At 42.1% G+C, this 18,916-nt stretch overlaps 1 protein-coding gene across 7 annotated transcripts in view; it reads left to right on the top strand.

The window, feature by feature from the left end:
- LOC132394502 (CD48 antigen-like) overlaps positions 1-18,916 on the top strand; it is a 47,299-nt gene that overhangs the window by 23,590 nt on the left and 4,793 nt on the right. For all 7 annotated transcript variants that reach the window (XM_059970748.1, XM_059970752.1, XM_059970754.1 and 4 more), the window contains one exon: positions 17,355-17,450. In XM_059970748.1, the coding sequence (XP_059826731.1) occupies positions 17,355-17,450 (96 nt within the window). The remainder of the gene's footprint in view (positions 1-17,354; positions 17,451-18,916) is intronic.

Genomic DNA, 18,916 nt, shown 5'->3' with positions numbered 1-18,916 from the left:
GTTTGTTGGCTATGTGGAACAGTGAAGCCTATACTGGTGACCGCCCTGCACTTTTCCTACACTACATCAACGACTGCATTGGTGCTGCCTCCTGCACCCGTGCTGAACTTGTCGATTTCATCCACTTTTCCTCCAATTTCCACCCGGCCCTCAAATTCACCTGGTCCATTTCTGACACTTCGCTTCCCCTTCTCGATCTCACTGTCTCCATCTGTGGAGAAACCTTATCTACCAGTGTCTATTATAAGCCAATGGACGCTCATGGCTACCTGGACTATATCTCATCCCATCCTGATACTTGTAAAAGTGCCATTCCATTCTCTCAGTTCCTCCATCTCCACCACATCTGCTCTCAGGATGAGGCTTTTCATTCCAGAATGAATCAGAAGTCCTCCTTTTTCAAAGATAGGGGCTTCTCTTTCTCCACCCTCAATGCTGCCCTCCAGCACATCTCTTCCATTTTGCACATGTCTGCTGTTACCCCATCCTCCTGTCATTCCACCAGAGACAGGGTTCCTCTTGTCCTCACCTACCACCCTACCAGCACATAATTCTCCGAAACTTCTGCCACTTCCAACTGGATACCACCCCCACCAAACACATCTTTCCATTCCCCCACTTTCTGCTTTCCCCAGGGATTGCTCCCTGTGCGACTCCCTTGTCCATTAGTCCTTCCCCATTGATTTCCCTCCTGGCACTAGTCCTTGCAAGTGGAACATGTGCTACATTTGCCCCTACACCTCCTCCCTCAGTACCATTCAGGGCCCCAAACAGTCTTTCCAGGTGAGGAGACAGTTCACCTGTGAGTCTGTTGGGATTATATACTGTGTTCGGTGCTCCCGATGTGGCCTCCTGTTTATCAGTGAGACCCGACATAGGTTGGGAAGCCGCTTTACCAAGCATCTATACTCCGTCCATCAGAACCAGTGGGATCTCCCTGTGGCCTCTCATTATAATTCCACTTCCCATTCTGCAATTTCCATCCATGGCCCCCTCCACCATCATGATAAGGCCACACTCAGGTTGGAGGAACAACACCTTACATTCTCCTTGGGTAGCATCCAACCTGGTGGCGTGAACATTAATTTCTCAAACTTCCATTAATGCCACCCCACTCCCTTCACCATTTCCCATTCCCTTTTCCCTCTTATGTTATCTCCTTGCCTGCTCATCGCCTCCCACTGGTGTTCCTCCTTCCCCCCACCCTTTTCCGTCTTCCCTGTCCTTCTGCCTCTTTCACCAATAAACTCCTAGCTCATTGCTTTATCTCTTCCCCTCTTCACCTGTCACCTGGTGTTTCTCTCTCCCTTCCCCCCCACCTTTCTAATCTACTCCTCAGCTTCTTCCGTCCTGCTGAAGGGTTTTGGCCTGAAACGTCGACAGTGCTTTTTTCCATAGATGCTGCGTGCCCTGCTGAGTTCCCCTAGCATTTTGTGTGTATTCACCAGAAGTCTTGATACATATTGGCACCAATGACACGGGAAGAAAAGATGATGATGTCCTGAAGAGAAATTTTAGGAATCTAGGGAGAGAGCGGAGAAGCAGGACCTCCAGCCTGATAATCTCTGGGTTGCTGCCTGTGCCACGTGCCAGTGGCAGTAAGAATAGAATGATTTGCCAGGTGAATGTGTGGCTGAAGAACTGGTTAAGGAGTTCACATGTATGCATATTTGGGATCTCTTCTGGGGAAGTGATGACCTGTGCAAAAGGGACTGGTTATAACCGAACAAGAGGAGTCCAATATACTTGCGGGTGGGTTGACCAGAGTTGTTTGGGTGGGTTTAAACCAATTGGGCAGAGGAATGGGAACTAGGTGATAGTGCTGAAGATGAGGTAGTTGGTTTACAAATAGAGGCAATGTGCAGTGAGACTCCTAGCAGGGAGATGCTGCTGATAGGGCAAAGATGCAGTCAACAGGATGAGTTGCAACATAAAACGAGGACAAAATTGAGACGGGTTAATCCAGGACTGAGGTGTTACATTTGAACGTGCGCGGTATATGGAACAAGGTAGATGAACTTGTAGCACAGATATGATGATGTAGGCTTCACTGAATTGTCGCTGAAAGAAGAATGTGTCTAAGCGTACACTTTGTCTCACACGTCCTGGCAGGGAGCCAGTGCAGGTGGCATTGCTCTGTTGGTAAAAAATGAAATTAAATCTTTAGCAAGAGGAGACAAAGGGCTGGAAGAGGTTGAATCATTTTGGAAAGAGCTAAGGAACTGCAAGGGTAAAAGAACCTTGTTGCAAGTTATATACAGACCCCCCCCCACACACACACACAAACAGTAGCAGGGATGTGGTCTACAAATTACAACAAAAGATACAAAATGCATGGCAAAAGGGTAATATGCAGGTAGATTGAGAAAGATCATGTTGGTGCTGGTTTCCAAGAGGGGGATTTTCCAGAATGCCAATGAGACGGCTCTTTATAACAGCTCATTGAGCCGACTTTTGGATCATCATCAGCATAGCTTGTCACATCAGACAGCCAGCCACTCTAGTGTTGTTTGGTTGATGCTGAACAGGTCAGTGTCGGCTAAATCAGGTGAGAGTGGGCAGTTGCGCAGAAAGTGTTTGGTGTTTTGCACACTTTTGCCACTCTCACAGGATTCACTGGTCTTTAAACTCCACTTCACCATATTGTCTCCCATCCTACAAACTCCTGCTCTCATTCTATTAAGAGTGAACCACTTCCGTCTATCAAGCAATCCCCCATCTGGCAACATTTCACTGTACAGGGTCTTGCACTGTACTGTTTGGTGGGGTTTTGGCTTCTGTTTGTTGCCAAAGGCCAATCCTGCATGTTTGGGGGGATATTCTGTGCGGTAGTTCCTCCACTGTAGCAAAGCTTTTCCTCGATTTCAGGTGGTTGGAAACTGGCACATGATGATGTAGTGGGTGCCGTGGATCCGAGTTCTGTTTACCTTTTTCAATTTTTGTTGTAGTGTGTCTTCGGATCTCTGCGGGATCAAGTCTGTAAATGATGTTAGTGGGTGTGGGGCGCAGCGTGCCTGCGATTATTCAGCAGGCTTCATTTAGTAACAGGTCTATTTTCTTCGCGTGGGCTGATCTGCCCCACACAGGTGCACAGTACTCTGCAGGTGCATAGTAGAGTGCTAGGGCAGTTGATTTAAGTGTGTGACCATTAGCTCCCCATTTCGTGCCTGCTAAACTTTCAAGAGAGAATTGCGAGAGCCAAATTTCCCTCGGAGGTTTTGGACGTGTATGGCAAATGAGAGCGTCCTATCCAGTGCCACGTCCAGGTAATTTGAAGTCAGATGGTGTTCGAGCTCCTTCCCACATCAGGAAATCTTGAGTTTCTGAGCTGCTTCTCGATTCCTCGGGTGTGTTTGGGTTTGGGTGTTGTACAATGAACCAGAATTGATTAGAGAGCCTTAAGATAAAAGAATCATTATATGATCGAATTCACCCTGAATTTTGAGAAGGAGAAGCTGAAGTCATATATATCAGTGTTACAGTAGAGTAAAGGGAATTACAGAGCAACGAGAGAGGAGTTGGCCAGAATTGATTGGAAAAGAACACTGGCAGGGCTGACGGCAGAGCTTCAATGGCTGGAATTTCTGGAATAAATTTGGGAGATACAGGATATATAAGAGGAAGAAGTATTCTGAAGTCAAGAATGTGGCTTGTGAATTTTTAGAGCAGTTTGTGCTTGAGCCTACTCAGAGAAAGGCAATTGTTGATTGGGTGTTGTGTAACAACTCAGATCTTAATAGGGAGCTTAATGTAAAGGAACACTGAGCAGGCAGTGATCATAATATGATTGAATTCATACTGCAATTTGATAGGGAGAAGCATGAGTCACATCTATCAGAATGCAATTGAATAAAGGGAATTAGAGAGTCCTGAGAGAGGAGCTTGCCCAGGTGGATTGGAGGAGGATACTGGCGAGGATGATGGCAGAGCAGAGATGGCTGAAATTTCTGGGAATAGTTTACAAGGCACAAGATTGATATGTCCCACAGAAGAAGAAATTCTCAATTGGCAGGAGTAGGCAACAAGCGGAAATAAGGACTGCAGGAAAGCCAAGGGGCATATAAGGTAGCAAAAGTGAGTGGGAAGTTGGATGATTGGAAAGCTTTAAAAAACCAACAAAACGTAACTAAAAAAAAAGCTGTAAGAAAGGAAAGGATGAAATATGAAGGCAAACTAGCCAATAACATAAAGCAGATACTAAAAAGTTTTTTTCAGTTACATAAAAAGTAAAAGGGGGGTGAGAGTTGATATTGGGCCACTGGAAAATGGTGCTGGTGAGGTAGTAATGGGGGCAAAGAAATGGCAGGTGAAGTTAATGGGTACTTTGCATCAGTTTTCAATGTGGAAGGCACTAGCAGTGTGCCAGATGTCCGTGAATGTCAGGGAGCAGGAGTGAGTGCCATTGCTATTACTAAGGAAAAAGTGCAAGGCAAACTCAAAGGTCTCAAGGTAGATAAGTCACCTGGACTAGGTAGACTACATCCCAGACTTCTGAGAGAAGTCACTAAAGAGATAACGGACGCATTCGTCACAATCTTTCAAGGATCAGTTGATTCTGGCATGGGCCTGGAGGACTGGAAGATTAATTATAGGCCAGTTATCCTAAGTTAAGTGGTTGGTAAAGTGTCGGAGTCTATTATTAAGGATGATGTTTTGAAGCACTTGGAGACTAATGATAACATATTCAAAGTCAGTGTGGTTTCTGTGAAGGAAAGTGACAAGTTGGCTGGACAAATCGACACAGTGGATGTCATTTACTAGGATTTTCAGAAGGCATTTGTTAAGGTGCTTAAAAAAATGAGGTTGCTTAACAAGATAATATCCCATGGTGTTACAGAAAAGATTCTGGCATGGATAAAGGAATGGCTGACAGACATGTAGCAAGTGGGAATATAAGGGGCCTTTTCTTTATAATGATTTAAACTTTTTATTAAATTCTTTCACTATTTTTTCCCCAAACCCTTGAGTGTTTGAAATTATGTAAATCAAAGCTTACAAAACATAACATTATCCATAAAATAAAAAGCAAACATGGCAGAAACAAGTATCAATATAATACACGTGTGTCTATTTAGACCTCTAATAACATAAAAGTGCCATTCAGCAATATGCTTCACCACTATTTCCCCTTCAGGAAGCATAAATATTTGCCCCATTTTTGTGTATGGATGTCCAATCTATCAAACTGTTTGGAAGACATGCGTTCAAAAACTGCCACCTTAGCTATTTCTGTGACCCACTCCTGAAATGAAGGTGTCCCCAAGTTCCTCCAACCTCTAAGTATAATTTTTCTTCCTACCATTATACTTGTCTGGCTCCAATTTTGAGAGTGTTTATCCCCAATTAACCCAAGTGTATCTCCTAAGACAAAAAGTCTGGGGCAGAAAGGGAGTCGAATACCCAAAACATCACCAATATACTTATGTATCATAATCCAAAATTCTTGAATTCTGGGACAGGACCAGAGCGCATGTACTAAGTCCCCTTTATTCACCTCACAGCACCAGCATTCAGGGGTATTTTTCAACCCTAATCTATGTAACCTTGCTGGACTCCAATAAAAATGGTGTAGAATCTTAAGCTGAATCAGTTCTCTTGTCGTTGTTTTGACATTTTTACAAATTTTGTCCCACTCGCTCGTCTCAAAAGTCACACTGTCTTTTTCCCATGCTCTTTTAAGACCAACTGAAATTTGTCCCCAGAGATTTGTATTAATGCTGAATGATAAGTTGTGGCTTTGTGACCTTTACCACATGCAGACGGTATAAAAGACAGTATATCGTAGTAACTTGTGGGGGTTGTTGTGTAGAACCAAAAGCTGTATGTAGCAATTGACACAGTTGATGATATGTCCAAAACTGTGACCTAGAGATATCGTACTGTTGGCTTAATTAATTAAAAGATTTTAAACTATCACCATTATAAAGTTCTCCCAATTTACAAACCCCATTTCCAGAAAAGTTGGAAAATTTTCCAAAATGCAATAAAAACAAAAATCTGTGATATGCTAATTCACGTGAACCTTTATATAACTGACAAAAGTAGGAAGAAAAGATTTTCAATAGTTTTACTGACCAACTGAATTGTATTTTGTAAATAAACACAAATTTAGAATTTGATGGCTGCAATACACTCAACAAAAGTTGGGAGAATTAAAATAAGATTGAAAAATGCACAGAATATTCAAGTAACACCGCTTTGGAAGACTCCACATTAAGCAGGCTAATTGGTAGCAGGTGAGGTATCATGACTGGGTATAAAATAGTGTCCATCAAAGGCTCAGACTCTGCAAGCAATGATGGGCTGTGGCTCACCCCTTTGTGCCAAAATTCATGAGAAAATTGTTAGTCAGTTCAAAAGGAACATTTCCCAATGCAAGATTGCAGTGAATTTAAGTCTTTCAACATCTACAGTACATAATATTGTGAAAAGATTCAGAGAATTCAGAGACATCTCAGTGCGTAAAGGGCAAGGTCAGAAACCACTGTTGAATGCGCGTGATCTTCAAGCCCTCAGGCGGCACTGCCTAAGAAACCATCATGCTACTGTGACAATTATAGCCGCCTGGGCTCGGGAGTACTTCGGAAAACCATTGTCACTTAACATAGTCCATCGCTGCATCCAGAAATGCAACTTGAAACTGTATTATGCAAGGAGGAAGCCATACATCAACTCTATGCAGAAACACCGGCGAGTTCTCTAGGTCCGAGCTCATCTCAGATGGACCAAAAAACTCTGGAACCATGTGCTGTGGTCAGATGAAACCACATTTTAGCTAGTTTTCAGAAAAAATGGGTGTCGAGTTCTCCGAGCCAAAACGACCATCCTGATTGATATCAGCAAAAAGTGCAAAAGCCAGCATCTGCGATTGTATGGGGCTGCATCAATGCCCACGGCATGGGTGAATTGCATGTATGTGAAGGTACCATTGGCTCTGAGGCATATATTAGGATTTTAGAGAGACATATGTTGCCATCAATGCGGCGTCTCTTCCTGGGACGTCCATGCTTATTTCAGCAGGACAATGTCAGACTACATTCTGCACGGGCTACAACAGCGTGGCTTTGTAGACACAGAGTGCGTGTGCTTGACTGGCCTGCTGCCAGTCCAGATCTATCTCCTATTGAAAATGTATGGCGCATCATGAAGAGGAGAATCAGACAACGGAGACCACGGACTGTTGAGCAGCTGAAGTCTTATATCAAGCAAGAATGGACAAAATTTCCATTTGCAAATCTACTACAATTAGTATCCTCAGTTCTAAAATGATTAAAAAGTGTTATTAAAAGGAAAGGTGATGTAACACAATGGTAAACGTGCCTCTGTCCCAACTTTTGTTGAGTGTGTTGCAGCCATCAAATTCTAAATTTGTGTATGTTTACAAAATACGATTACGTTGGTCAGTAAAACTATTGAAAATCTTTTCTTTGTACTTTTGTCAGTTAAATAAAGGTTCATGTGAATCAACATATCACAGATTTTTGTTTTTATTGCATTTTGGAAAACATCCCAACTTTTCTGGAAATGGGGTTTGTAATTATACCTTTCCCTTGCCAATCCCTCCAGAAAAAAATGGGACTTATCAATACACAAATTTGGATTCATCCAGATACTCAAGGTTTCATTCAAATATGGATTAAATTTAAATCATCTGGCTATCTTATTCTAGAACAAATGTATATGCGATATAATTAGATAAGACCTTGCCTCAGGAGGTTTTTTGTTTTTTAGACAAACATTGTAGTGGAGGAATGGGAGGAAGAGCAGAATACTCAATATGATACCAAGGAGGCGCTCTCTCCGGAGGGAGAGACCAATGTAATAAATGCTTAAGAGTAAAGGCGCAATAATAGTATATTAACTTTGGCAAACCTAAACTCCCCCCTTTCAACTGGCAATTGTAATTTGTTAAAGTATAAGCATGGGTGTTTACCATTCCAAATAAAAGCCTTAATTATTTTATCAAATTGCTTAAATATGTTAATGGGATTTGAACTGGTAATGATTGGAACAGATTATTAACCTTTGGAATGCTATTCATCTTCAAGGCATTTACTTTTCCCGACATTGACAAATGCAATGATGACTCTCTGTCTAAATCACATGAAATTTTCTGTAATAATGGATCAAAATTTACCTTTACTAAATCCTTCAGTTGAGGCCGAAAGTTAATACCTAAATATCGTATACCCTTCTTTGGCCAGGGTAAAAAGCAGATGCAGGGTAATATGCAGTCCACGGTAGTGCTTCCGATTTTGTCCAATTAACCTTATAACCTGAGAACCTAGAGTAAGACTTGATAATGTTAAAAAGTCATGGCACCGACTGACTAGGGTCCGACACAAATAATAAATATCATCCGCATAAAGCATCAGTTTATGAACCTGTCCTCCCACAGATATCCCTATAAAGTTCTCATTCTCCAAAGCCAGACAGAACAGTAGTGGAGCTAGCTGTTCTAGATAGCATTTTAAAAATTCCACCGTAAATCCATCTGGGCCAGGAGCTTTCACCGTAGGTAAGGTCATCACTGATATAGTTTTTTCCAATGTTATTGTGGAATCAAGGTATTGTTGTTGTTTTGTCAACTTAGGTAACCCTAATGGCTTCAGAAAGTTATCAATTTCTTCCTCACTAGAATTGGAGGTTGATGTACATAGGTCCTTATAAAACTCTTGGAATGTGTCATTAATATCTTAACTGTCGTCAAAGTATCCCCTGTTGCTGACCTAATAGCTGGGATGATAGTTATTGATTGTCTCTGCTTTATACACCTTGCCAGCTTCCTCCCTAATTCAAATTGCCTTTGTCTTGCCCAGAAAAGCCAGAATTCTACTTTCTGGGATAATATTAAATTGTAATGATATTTCAGCCATGTTAGTTCTCTCAAATCTTTGCATGACATCCATTGCTTCAATTTTGTCTCAATCTCTTTGATTTTATTCTCTAACTTTGTGATTTTTTGATTATTCTGCTTTTTTATATAAGGAGTATGTTGAATAGTATATCCCCTCAAAACTGCCTTCAGGGCTTCCCAGTTAGTCCCTGTTGAGGTGCCGTAGGTGTACTTATCTCTAAATATTCCTTGACTTGTCTCATAGCTTGCCTAACTATTGAATCTTGTAACAAGGATGAGTTAAATCTCCATCTATGTGACTGCATTCTCTTATACTGAGGTATTGTCTCTAGTCAAACCCAACCATGATCTGATATTATTTTACCAATTGCACATTGAGACACAGACTGAATAAGTGACTTGGATATAAGGAAGAAATCAATCCTTGTGTATGTTTTATGAACTGCAGAAAAAAATGTGTAATCCCTCCCACTGGGATTCATAAGGCGCCAAGCATCCACAAGACGAGGGCATTACACATTTTTTGCACCATCACAGTGAGTTTTGAGGTTCTATATGACAACATCTTACTACAGTCGATTATTGGAATCTATTCATCATTCAGGTGCCTTGCTGTTTGGCGTGGGTGACCATGTCTCTCTATCCATCACGGTCCCTGACCCTCCGAATTGTAGTTGTTGCCTCCCCAGTTTCTAACCGTGATGTTAATCCATCTCTCATTCTCATTCTCTGTCTGCCTCTGCTTCGTTTTCTATCCAGCTTTCCAGTTGTAACTAAAAATCTTCACATGATGTGTCCAAAGAATTTTGATTGCTGTTTTCTGATTTTTTTTTGTAATTAATTTTTTTATTGAAGTTCATCATCAAACAAACATTTCCATATGATGTATTTCAGACATTGTACATATATATGATATAATCATATATATCACAAATCTCCACAAAGTATGATATCATAAGCTCCAATAGAATGTAACTTTACTTCATGATCAACAAAAATCCTTCATCTTCTGTATTAGGTGCATATACGTTTGCTAAAATAATATGTTGCTTCTGTACTTCTGCCAAAATAATAAGGATTCTCCCAACTTTATCTTTGATCTGTTTCTCGCATCTAAACCGCAACTGCCTATTGATAAGTGTTATAACGCCCAGCTCTTAGTTGACCCTGCACTGTAAAAAACATGATCTCTAATGCCCCCCCCCCATAGCATTACTGATTCCTTTGTTGATAAATGTGTTTCCTGTAGAAACACCACGTCCCATTTTTGTTTCCTAAGCTTATTCATTATTTTTCTCCTTTTTATAGGATTCTTGGTCCGTTAACATTCCATGTGGTGAAACATATTTTATCTGAATTAAGAGAAGACATAGTTAGGACAATCAAATAAATACACTACAATATTTGGACACTGACTCATAAACCTCCATTTAAACTGAAAAGTAACAAAATGGTGCTTAAAACTGTCCCGCGTGCAACAGTGGCCAAAGAACACGGCCAAACGTCCCTTCCACAAAGGATTCTGGTCCATGAAATGCCCAGACCAGTTTTAACTGCTCAGAAACAACGCCGGTGCGATTTTACAGTCAACATAGCACACTTAACAGTATGTCAGCCCTAGTGAGATTAAGGTAGCTTCAGCACAATACAATCTGGCAAGATTTAAAAAAAACAAACACAACTCAACTCACATCTTACTCAATTTAACTAGCGTAGTTAAACTCTCCCATCTCCTCAATAAATTTTCTTGCTTTACGTGGGCACTCAAAAAACTTGAAACTGTCCTTAGTTTCTATTCTTATCTTGGCTGGGTAAAGCAGTGCAAAGCTCACAGTCTGCCCCCAAAGCATCTTCTTACATTATCTAAACTTTCCTCATTTTACTTATGTGGGTCTGGAGAAGTCCGGGAAGATCATAACATGGTTGTTGTCCCAGGAAAATTTGCCCTTGACTCTCGCTGCTCGCAGCACAAAATCTTGATCCTTTGACCTGAGGAAACTTGCAAGGATAGGTAGAGGCCTATCTCTGTTACTGGGTCTAGGGCCCAGCGCTCTGTGTGCGTGTTCTATTTCAAGCTTTTCCTCCCGATCGCCGACAATCTACGAGACTAGTTTATCCATAAATGCGATGACATCCTGTCCCTCTTTTCCCTCTGGAATGCCAATGAATCGGAGATTGTTGCGCTAGTTACGATTCTCCATGTCCTCCAGTTTATCTGTTAGCTTTGGTAGCCAATGGGTTGGCTTCTCATTCCCACTTTTTGACATCTGCAAGCCTGGTTATCAGCGATGACGGCTTGACTCCACTAATGATATAGATTGCCGTATGTCTTCAAGGTTTACCAAGTCAACCGAGATTTTTTTCAAAGCCGCATATATGTCAGCCAAGTCATGACTCGCCTCTTGTTGGTCTCCCTCAGACAATGGTCCTCTGCCATTTTGATCAGAGGCCGTCTGGTTGGAGCACTGCGACCTCAAATGCCTCTTAATATCTCCGGAAGCCTTTGTTTTACGTTGTTTTGACATCTTACACAGACAGTAACACTTTAGAGCTGCAACAGTGATAAAATAGTCTGTGAAAGTGAATTTTTAAGGGATAATTATATACCACCGGCGTGGAGCACTGTTCTAAGCAGCCATATCTGTCCTTGCATCATGTGACTCCCTAAGGGGCATTTTCTGATGGCTGCCAGTGAATAGTGGTGTTCCACAGGGGGCTGTGTTGGAACCGATTCTATTCAGGTTATATGTTAATAATTTAGATGATCTAATTGATGGCTTTATGTCAAAGGTTGCAGAGAATATGAAGATAGGTTCAGGGGAATATAAGAAGTAGAGGAAGTAGAGAGGCTGCAGAAGGACAGACGGATTAGGAGAACGGGCAAAGGAATGGCAGATGGAACACAGTGGTAGCAGCAATGGAAGTATTGACTGTTTTCTAAATGGAAAGAAAACACAAAGCACTGAAGCAGAAATGACTTGGGAGCTGTTGTGCAGCATCCTACAGATGAACTTGCAGGTTGAGTCTGTTGTGAGGAAGGCAAATGAGATGTTAGCATTCATTTCTGGAGGACTGGAATGTTAAAAGCAAGGTGTAATGTTGAGAATGTATAAAGCGCTGGTGAGGACTCAGTTGGAGTATTGGGAGCAGCTCTGGGCCCCTTAAAAGGGATATGCTGAAACCAGAGATGTTTAAAAGGAGTTTCTGGAAAATGATCCAAGACTGAATGGCTTGTCATATGAAGAGCGTTTGATGGCTCCAGCCATCACTAGAATTCAGAAGAATGAGGAGTGATCTCATTGAAGCCTATTGGACGGTGAATGCCTTGATGGAGTGGATGCAGAAGGGATGTTTCCGATGTTGGAAGAGTCTAAGACCAAGGACACAGCCTCAGAATTCAGGGGCGTCCTTTCGAATGGAGATTAGTAATTTCTTTAGCCAGAGAGTGGTGAATCTGTGGTATTCGTTGCTGCAAGAAGCTGGTGGAGGCCAAGTCTGTGTATATATTTAACGCAGAGGTTGACAGATTCTTGATTACTGAGGGATATGGGGAGAAGTCAAGAGATTGAGGCAGAGAGGAAAATTGGATCAGCAATAACCCAGTGGGTGAAATGGCATAATTCTACTCCTATATCTTATAGTCATATGGTATTATATGCAAGCATCTGAGGTAAAATGGAGTGTCTCTTTATTTGTAATTGGCCCCAGCTGGAGCTCCAGGAAAACCATTGTTCTGAACTGTGTTTTAAAATAAATCTGCAATCTACATTCAAATCTGAAGATTGGTTAGTGTAGGAATTAGTAAACCTAATTCCACAATATGCCATACCACTCTCACAAAATGATCAGGAATTTACAAAACTAAACATGATTTGAAATTAAAATATGATTGGTATTATTTACAAAAGGCCACTGTTCCCAGAAATCCGCCATAGTCACTGCATGCTCCTGCTCCAAGGACACCTGGGCATGGACAAAACTCTGGATGAGGGCAGAGCCCTTGACTGCCCACCATGTGGACCCAGGAATGGCCATCTTGACCAGGTCCCGGATCAAGTCTGCCAAGCAACCCCCTGAATGAGTCACACCCCTCTGTCCTGGGTAGCCATAGACCAGAGGGGTGGAATCTGCTCAACTCAAAGACAGAGAACATACACTAGAATTCTGGCCTGCTTGTGTCTATGCCGACCACAATGTCAAATTAACCTGAGCCTGTCTGGCTGCTTATGGTTGATATCTCTCCATTCTCCACATGTTTATGTGCTCGTCTAAATGTCTCTTTCGCATCATTATGATGTCTACTTCCAACACCATCACAGGCAACATGCTCTGCGTAAACAAGGTACCCTGCTGGGGATCCATTCCCCCCTTCAGCTTAAAGCTATATCCTCCAGTCTTTGACGCACCTCCACCCTATGAAATTGACTCGACCACCTACCATTACAGTGCCTCTCAATATTTTATAAACATCTAACAAGTCTCCCCTCAGACTCAAGTTTGTCCAACTTCACAATTCTGTGCTTCTCATTACTTCAGGTTATCCTCGACATCTCAACTTACAGCAGTCAGGTGTACGCTATTTCTGAAGCAGCCATGTGTGCTGCAGCCTGAAGCACTGGCAGTTGAAAGTCAGCGATTAGGGAGTGTCTCTTTTTCTACCTTTCTGAAGTGAAGATACATAGGCTGTATGTCCTTCCATGCAGTAGGAGCTCCTGTGATGGAAAACAGGAGGATGTCCTGCTCTCTTTCAACGTGGTGCAACGGAAGTCTTCTCAGCACTATAATAAGAGTCACGGAGTCATGGAAAAGTACAGCACAGAAACAGGCCCTTCAGCCCATCTATTCCATACTAAAACTCCCATCGACCTGATCTGGGACCATAACCCTCCATGTATGTTGAAATTGAGCTCGCATGCACCACTTGTGTTGGCAGCTCATTCACATTCTCATGACCCTCTGCGTGAAGAAGTTTCCCCTCATGTTCTCGTGAAACTTTTCACCTTTTTGCTCCTGACCCATGACCCATGTGTAGTCCCACACAGCTGTAGATGAAAAAGCTTGTTTGCATTTACCCTTTCTATACACCTCATAATTTTGTATACCTCTATCAAATCTGCGTTCAGTCTTCCAAGTTCTAATGAGTACGTTCTAAGCTATTCAATCTTTCCTTCTAACACAATCCCTCCAAACCCGGGAACATACTTATAAATTTTCTCTGTACTCTTTCAACCTTAGTTATATCTTTCCTGTAGGTAGGTGACCAAAACTGCGCACAATACTCCAAATTAGGCCTCACCAAAGTCTTATAAAACTTCAACCTAACATTCCAACTCCTGTACTCAATACTTTGATATATGAAGGCCATTGTGCCAAAACATTTTAACAACCTGAACTACCTGTGTCACCACTTTCAATGAATTATGAACCTGTATTCCCAGATCCCTTTGTTCTACTCAGTGCCCGACCGTTCACTGTGTAAGACCTTCCCTAGTTGGTCCCACTGAATTGCAGCACCTTATCCTTGTCAGCCATTGAATCTACCATTTTTCAGCATATTTTTTCAGCTGATCCAGATCCCTCCTAAGCCAAGGTTGCCCTCTGTGCTGTCCACCACACTCCCAAGCATGGTTTCATCCACAAATTTACTGATCCAATTCATCACATTATCGTCCAGATCATTGATATAGATCAGGGTTCGGCAACCCTTACCACTGAAAGAGCCATATGGACCCGCTTCCAACAGAAAAGAAAACACTGGGAGCCACAAAACCCGTTTGACATTTAAAATGAAATAACACTGCATACAACGTTTTTTTTGCCTTTATGCTATGTATAAACAATCTATAATGTGTTGCATTCATGAAATCGATGAACTCCTGCGGAGCAAACGAAATTACATTTCTGCATGCAACAAAAACATTTTGAACTCCGAAAAAAAAGACGTTGGGTTGAAGGTTACTACATCGTTAGCCTACCTTGGATCGAAGAATTAAAAGGAAGCGCGCACTGGCGGGTGTCAGGCATTGGCAGTGGTGATGTATATTAATAACGATAAAAACACTTTGTAGTGGTGTGCTACACACAGCGCTAAAATAACGACATGGAGTGGTTAAACTGCAGTCAAAGATAACTATTCGAACTACACAGCCTTGCTTTTAAGCCTCTCTCAACCTGCCCCCCATGGGCGTGGATGCTCCAAAAGACACGTACTCACAAATCCCCGTAGGCTATCACCCTTAGCCGGAACGCTGGCAAATTGTGAGCCGGTTCGGATGTGCCAGGAAATGGGTCGCCACAACGTTTTATTTAGATTGTAAAAGATCACCATAATCTTCAAATTTAGAATTACATTTCAAAAACTAACAAACTAACATAAAATACATTTTAATTAAATACTCATTTATTTTCCAAAGCCACAGGGAGCCGCAGCACAGAGTTGAAAGAGCCGTGGGTTGCCGACCCCTGATATAGATGATAGACAACACTGGATCCAGCGGCGATCACTGTGGCACACCACTAATCACAATTCTCCATCTACTACCACTCTGTGTCTTCTTCCACAAAGCCAACGTCCAATCCAATTTACTACCTCATTTGAATGACAAGCAACTGAACCTTCTTGATCAATCTCCTATGCGGGAACTTGTCAAATGTCTCACTAAAGTCCATGTAGACAATATCTACTGCCTTGCCTTCATCCACTTTCCTGGTAACTTCCTTGAAAAACTCTATAATATTGGTTATACATGACCTACTACGCACAAAGCCATGCTGACTATCCTTAATCTGTCCATGTCTATCCAATACTTATAAATCCAGTCCCGTAGAATACCTTCCAATAACTTTCCCCAATATCAGGATCACTAGCCTATAATTTATCATTAGAACTGGTCTTAAACATTGGAACAAAATTAGCTATCCTCCAATCCTCCAACACCTTACTTGTGGCTGAAGATGCTTTCAATATCTCTGCTAGGGTCCATGGCAATTTCTGCACTTGCCTCCCATAGGGTCCAAGGGACCACATTGTCAGAGCAAGGGGATTTATCTACACTGATTTGCCTCAGGACTGCAAACACCTCCTCCTCCCTAATCTGTATAGGGTCCATGAAGTTGATGACACTTTGCTTCACTTTTATACACTGTGTCAGTCTACAGATGCACAGAATTCTCTGAAGATCTTCCCCATCTCTTTTGGATCACTATTCTGATTTTCCAGAGGATCAATTTTGTCTCTTGCAATCATTTCATTCTTAACGTCTCGGTAGAATCCCTTCACCTTGTTTCCTAGGGCAACTTAATGTCTTCTTTTAGCCCTCTAGGTTTTTTTATACTCAATAGGCACCTCACTTGTTCCTGCTTGCCTAGGTAGCAATTCTGAGATCTCAGCCTTGGACATTTAGCATGTAATTCCATGAACGCCCTTTGCAGAATCTTGTCACGCTTTCTACCTCAGTCATTAGTACCGACAAGGGCCATAACCTCTGGCTGCTTACCATCATATAGAGGACTCAATCCAATCATTCCGGGATCCTGGCTCCCAGGAGGCAACATACCAACCAGGAATCTGGTTCATCCACAAAACCTCCTTTTTGTTCCCCTAACTAACAAATCCACTGTCACCACTGCTTGCTTCTTTCCCCCCTTCCTTTCTGAGTCACAGAGTAAAACTCGATGCCGGACTCCTGACTTTTGTGATGTTTTGTGGCTACATCATACTTCCTCCCTCCAAACAATGTAAAGTGATGCCCAAAACGCCGATTGTTTACTCCAGCATTTTGTGTGTACTGCTTTGATTTCCAACAGCTGCAGATTTTCTCTCTTGTTTCCAAAGTGATACGACCACAGGGGTACTCCACACTGGCCACACTCCTCTTTCCCCTTCCTGACTGTCACCCTGTTTCCAGTGCCTGCATCTTGGGTGTAACTACCTCTCTATTTGTCCTATCTGTCAGCTTCTCAGCCTCCTGAATGATCCAGAGTTCATCCAGTTCCAGCTCCAACTCCTTAATGCGGATTGTTAGAAGCTGCCACTGGGTGCACTTCTCGAAGGTATAGTTGTCAGGGACACAGGTCCCCCTGCCTCCTCATCCCACAAAAGGTGCATTCAAATATCTTGGCTGACATTTCTACTGTTACATTGAAAGAAGCGGTAATAAAATAACTCTCCCTACAGCTTTTTAAACCTTCTCTGACTGAAGCCTCTCCTCACTGAAGCCTCAAAAAGATAAAGCCTCATAATCTCCACTCTTAACTCTGTCAACTCCAATGATGACTGCATTATTTTAACTTGTTGCTAATCGGTCCAGAATGCTGATTGGCTACGGCTCAAAGCTCCAAAACTGCTGTGAGTTACATCCTTTTGCACTCGATCAGCAAGCCTGAGTGAATTATGTCTTCTCAGGCTTCTGATCACTCAGATTGTCTACTGTTCAAAGCATAATTAAGTAAAATAAAATTTACGGAAGCTAATTGAAGACCAAATCTTCTGTTGTAGATCGTGAAGCCCATTACAGAGCTCGATATGGGTTGTTTCCAGCTGTTCTCCTGGTCTGTACATCGGTGCTTGTGTTCAATGTGCGATTAGTGTATGGTGAGTATTTGTGTTCTGGTAAACCTCCATCCTTATCCATTGTGAGTGTGTGATATATGGTTAATTTATGCACAGTGCGATCTCCGAGTTGGCATTTGGACAATCCGGTTTGGACATTAGTAGCAGATAAATATTAGACAAGAAGACCTTCCGTGTTGTTCTCCTGCCCAATGGTATCTTTAACACCACTTAGTGGGCAGGTGATGGGCCTTGCCCAAATGGCTCATTCATCAGGTCAGGGAGCGTTGAGTGAGTACTTCCCTAGATGAGAGGTTTAGATGGGGTGGAGTTTGTTAGGTGTGTTCAGGAAGGTTTTTTGTCACAGTGTGTAGATAAGTCTCCAAGAGGAGAGGCTGGACTTGATCTGATATTGGGAAATGAACCTGGTCAGATGTCAGGTCTCAGTCAGAGAGCAATTTTGTAGAATGTGATTACAGTTCTATCTCTTTAACCATAGCTTTGGAGAGGGTTAGGAGCAGATGAGTTAGGAAAATGCTTAAGTGGAGTAAGGGGAAATATGAAGCAATTAGGCAGGAACTTGGAAGTAAATATTGGGAGCAGCTGTTCTCAGGGAAATGCAAAGCAGAAATGTGGCAAATGCTCAGGGGATATTTGTGTGGCATTTTTTATAGATAGGTTCCTATGAGACAGGGAAAGGATGATAGGGTACAGGAACCATGGTGTACAAAGGCTGTTGAAAATCTAGTCAAAAAGGAAAGAAAAAATTATGAAAGGCTCAAAAAACTAGGTAATGATAGGAATCTAGAAGATTATAAGGCTAGCAGGAAGGAGCATAAGAATGAAATTAGGAGAGCCAACAGGGGCCATCTGAAGGCCTTGGCAGGCAGGATTAAGGAAAACCACAATGCATTCTACGAGTATGTGAAGAACAAGAGGATAAGATGTGAGAGAATAGGACCAATCAAGTGCGACAGTGGAAAAGTGTGTATGGAACCGGAGGAGATAGCAGAGGTACTTAATGAATACTTTGCTTCATTATTCCCTACAGAAAAGGATCTTGGCAATTGTAGGGATGACTAGCAGTGGACTGAAAAGCTTGAGAATGTAGATATTTAGGATGTGCTGGAGTTTTGGAAAGCATCAAGTTGGATAAGTCACTGGAATCAGACATGATGTACTCCAGGCTATTTTGGGAAGCGAGGGAGGAGATTGCTGAGCCTCAGGCAATGATCTTTGCATCATCAATGAGGACAGAAGAGGTTCCACAAAATTGCAGTGTTGCAGTTGTTGTTCTCTTATTCAAGAAAGGGAGTAGGGTTAGCCCAGAAATTATAGGCCAATGAGTCTTATTTCAGTGGTTGGTAATTTGATAGAAAAGATCCTGGGAGGCAGGATCTGTGAATATTTGGAGAAGTATAATATGATTAGGAACAGTCAGCATGGCTTTGTCAAAGGCAAGTGATCCCTTATGAGCCTGATTTTTGAGGATGTGACTAAACACATTG

The sequence above is a fragment of the Hypanus sabinus genome, chromosome 5 (assembly GCF_030144855.1).
Source record: "Hypanus sabinus isolate sHypSab1 chromosome 5, sHypSab1.hap1, whole genome shotgun sequence".
Taxonomy (NCBI): Eukaryota; Metazoa; Chordata; class Chondrichthyes; order Myliobatiformes; family Dasyatidae; genus Hypanus; species Hypanus sabinus.
This window is presented reverse-complemented; position numbering and strand designations above follow the sequence as displayed.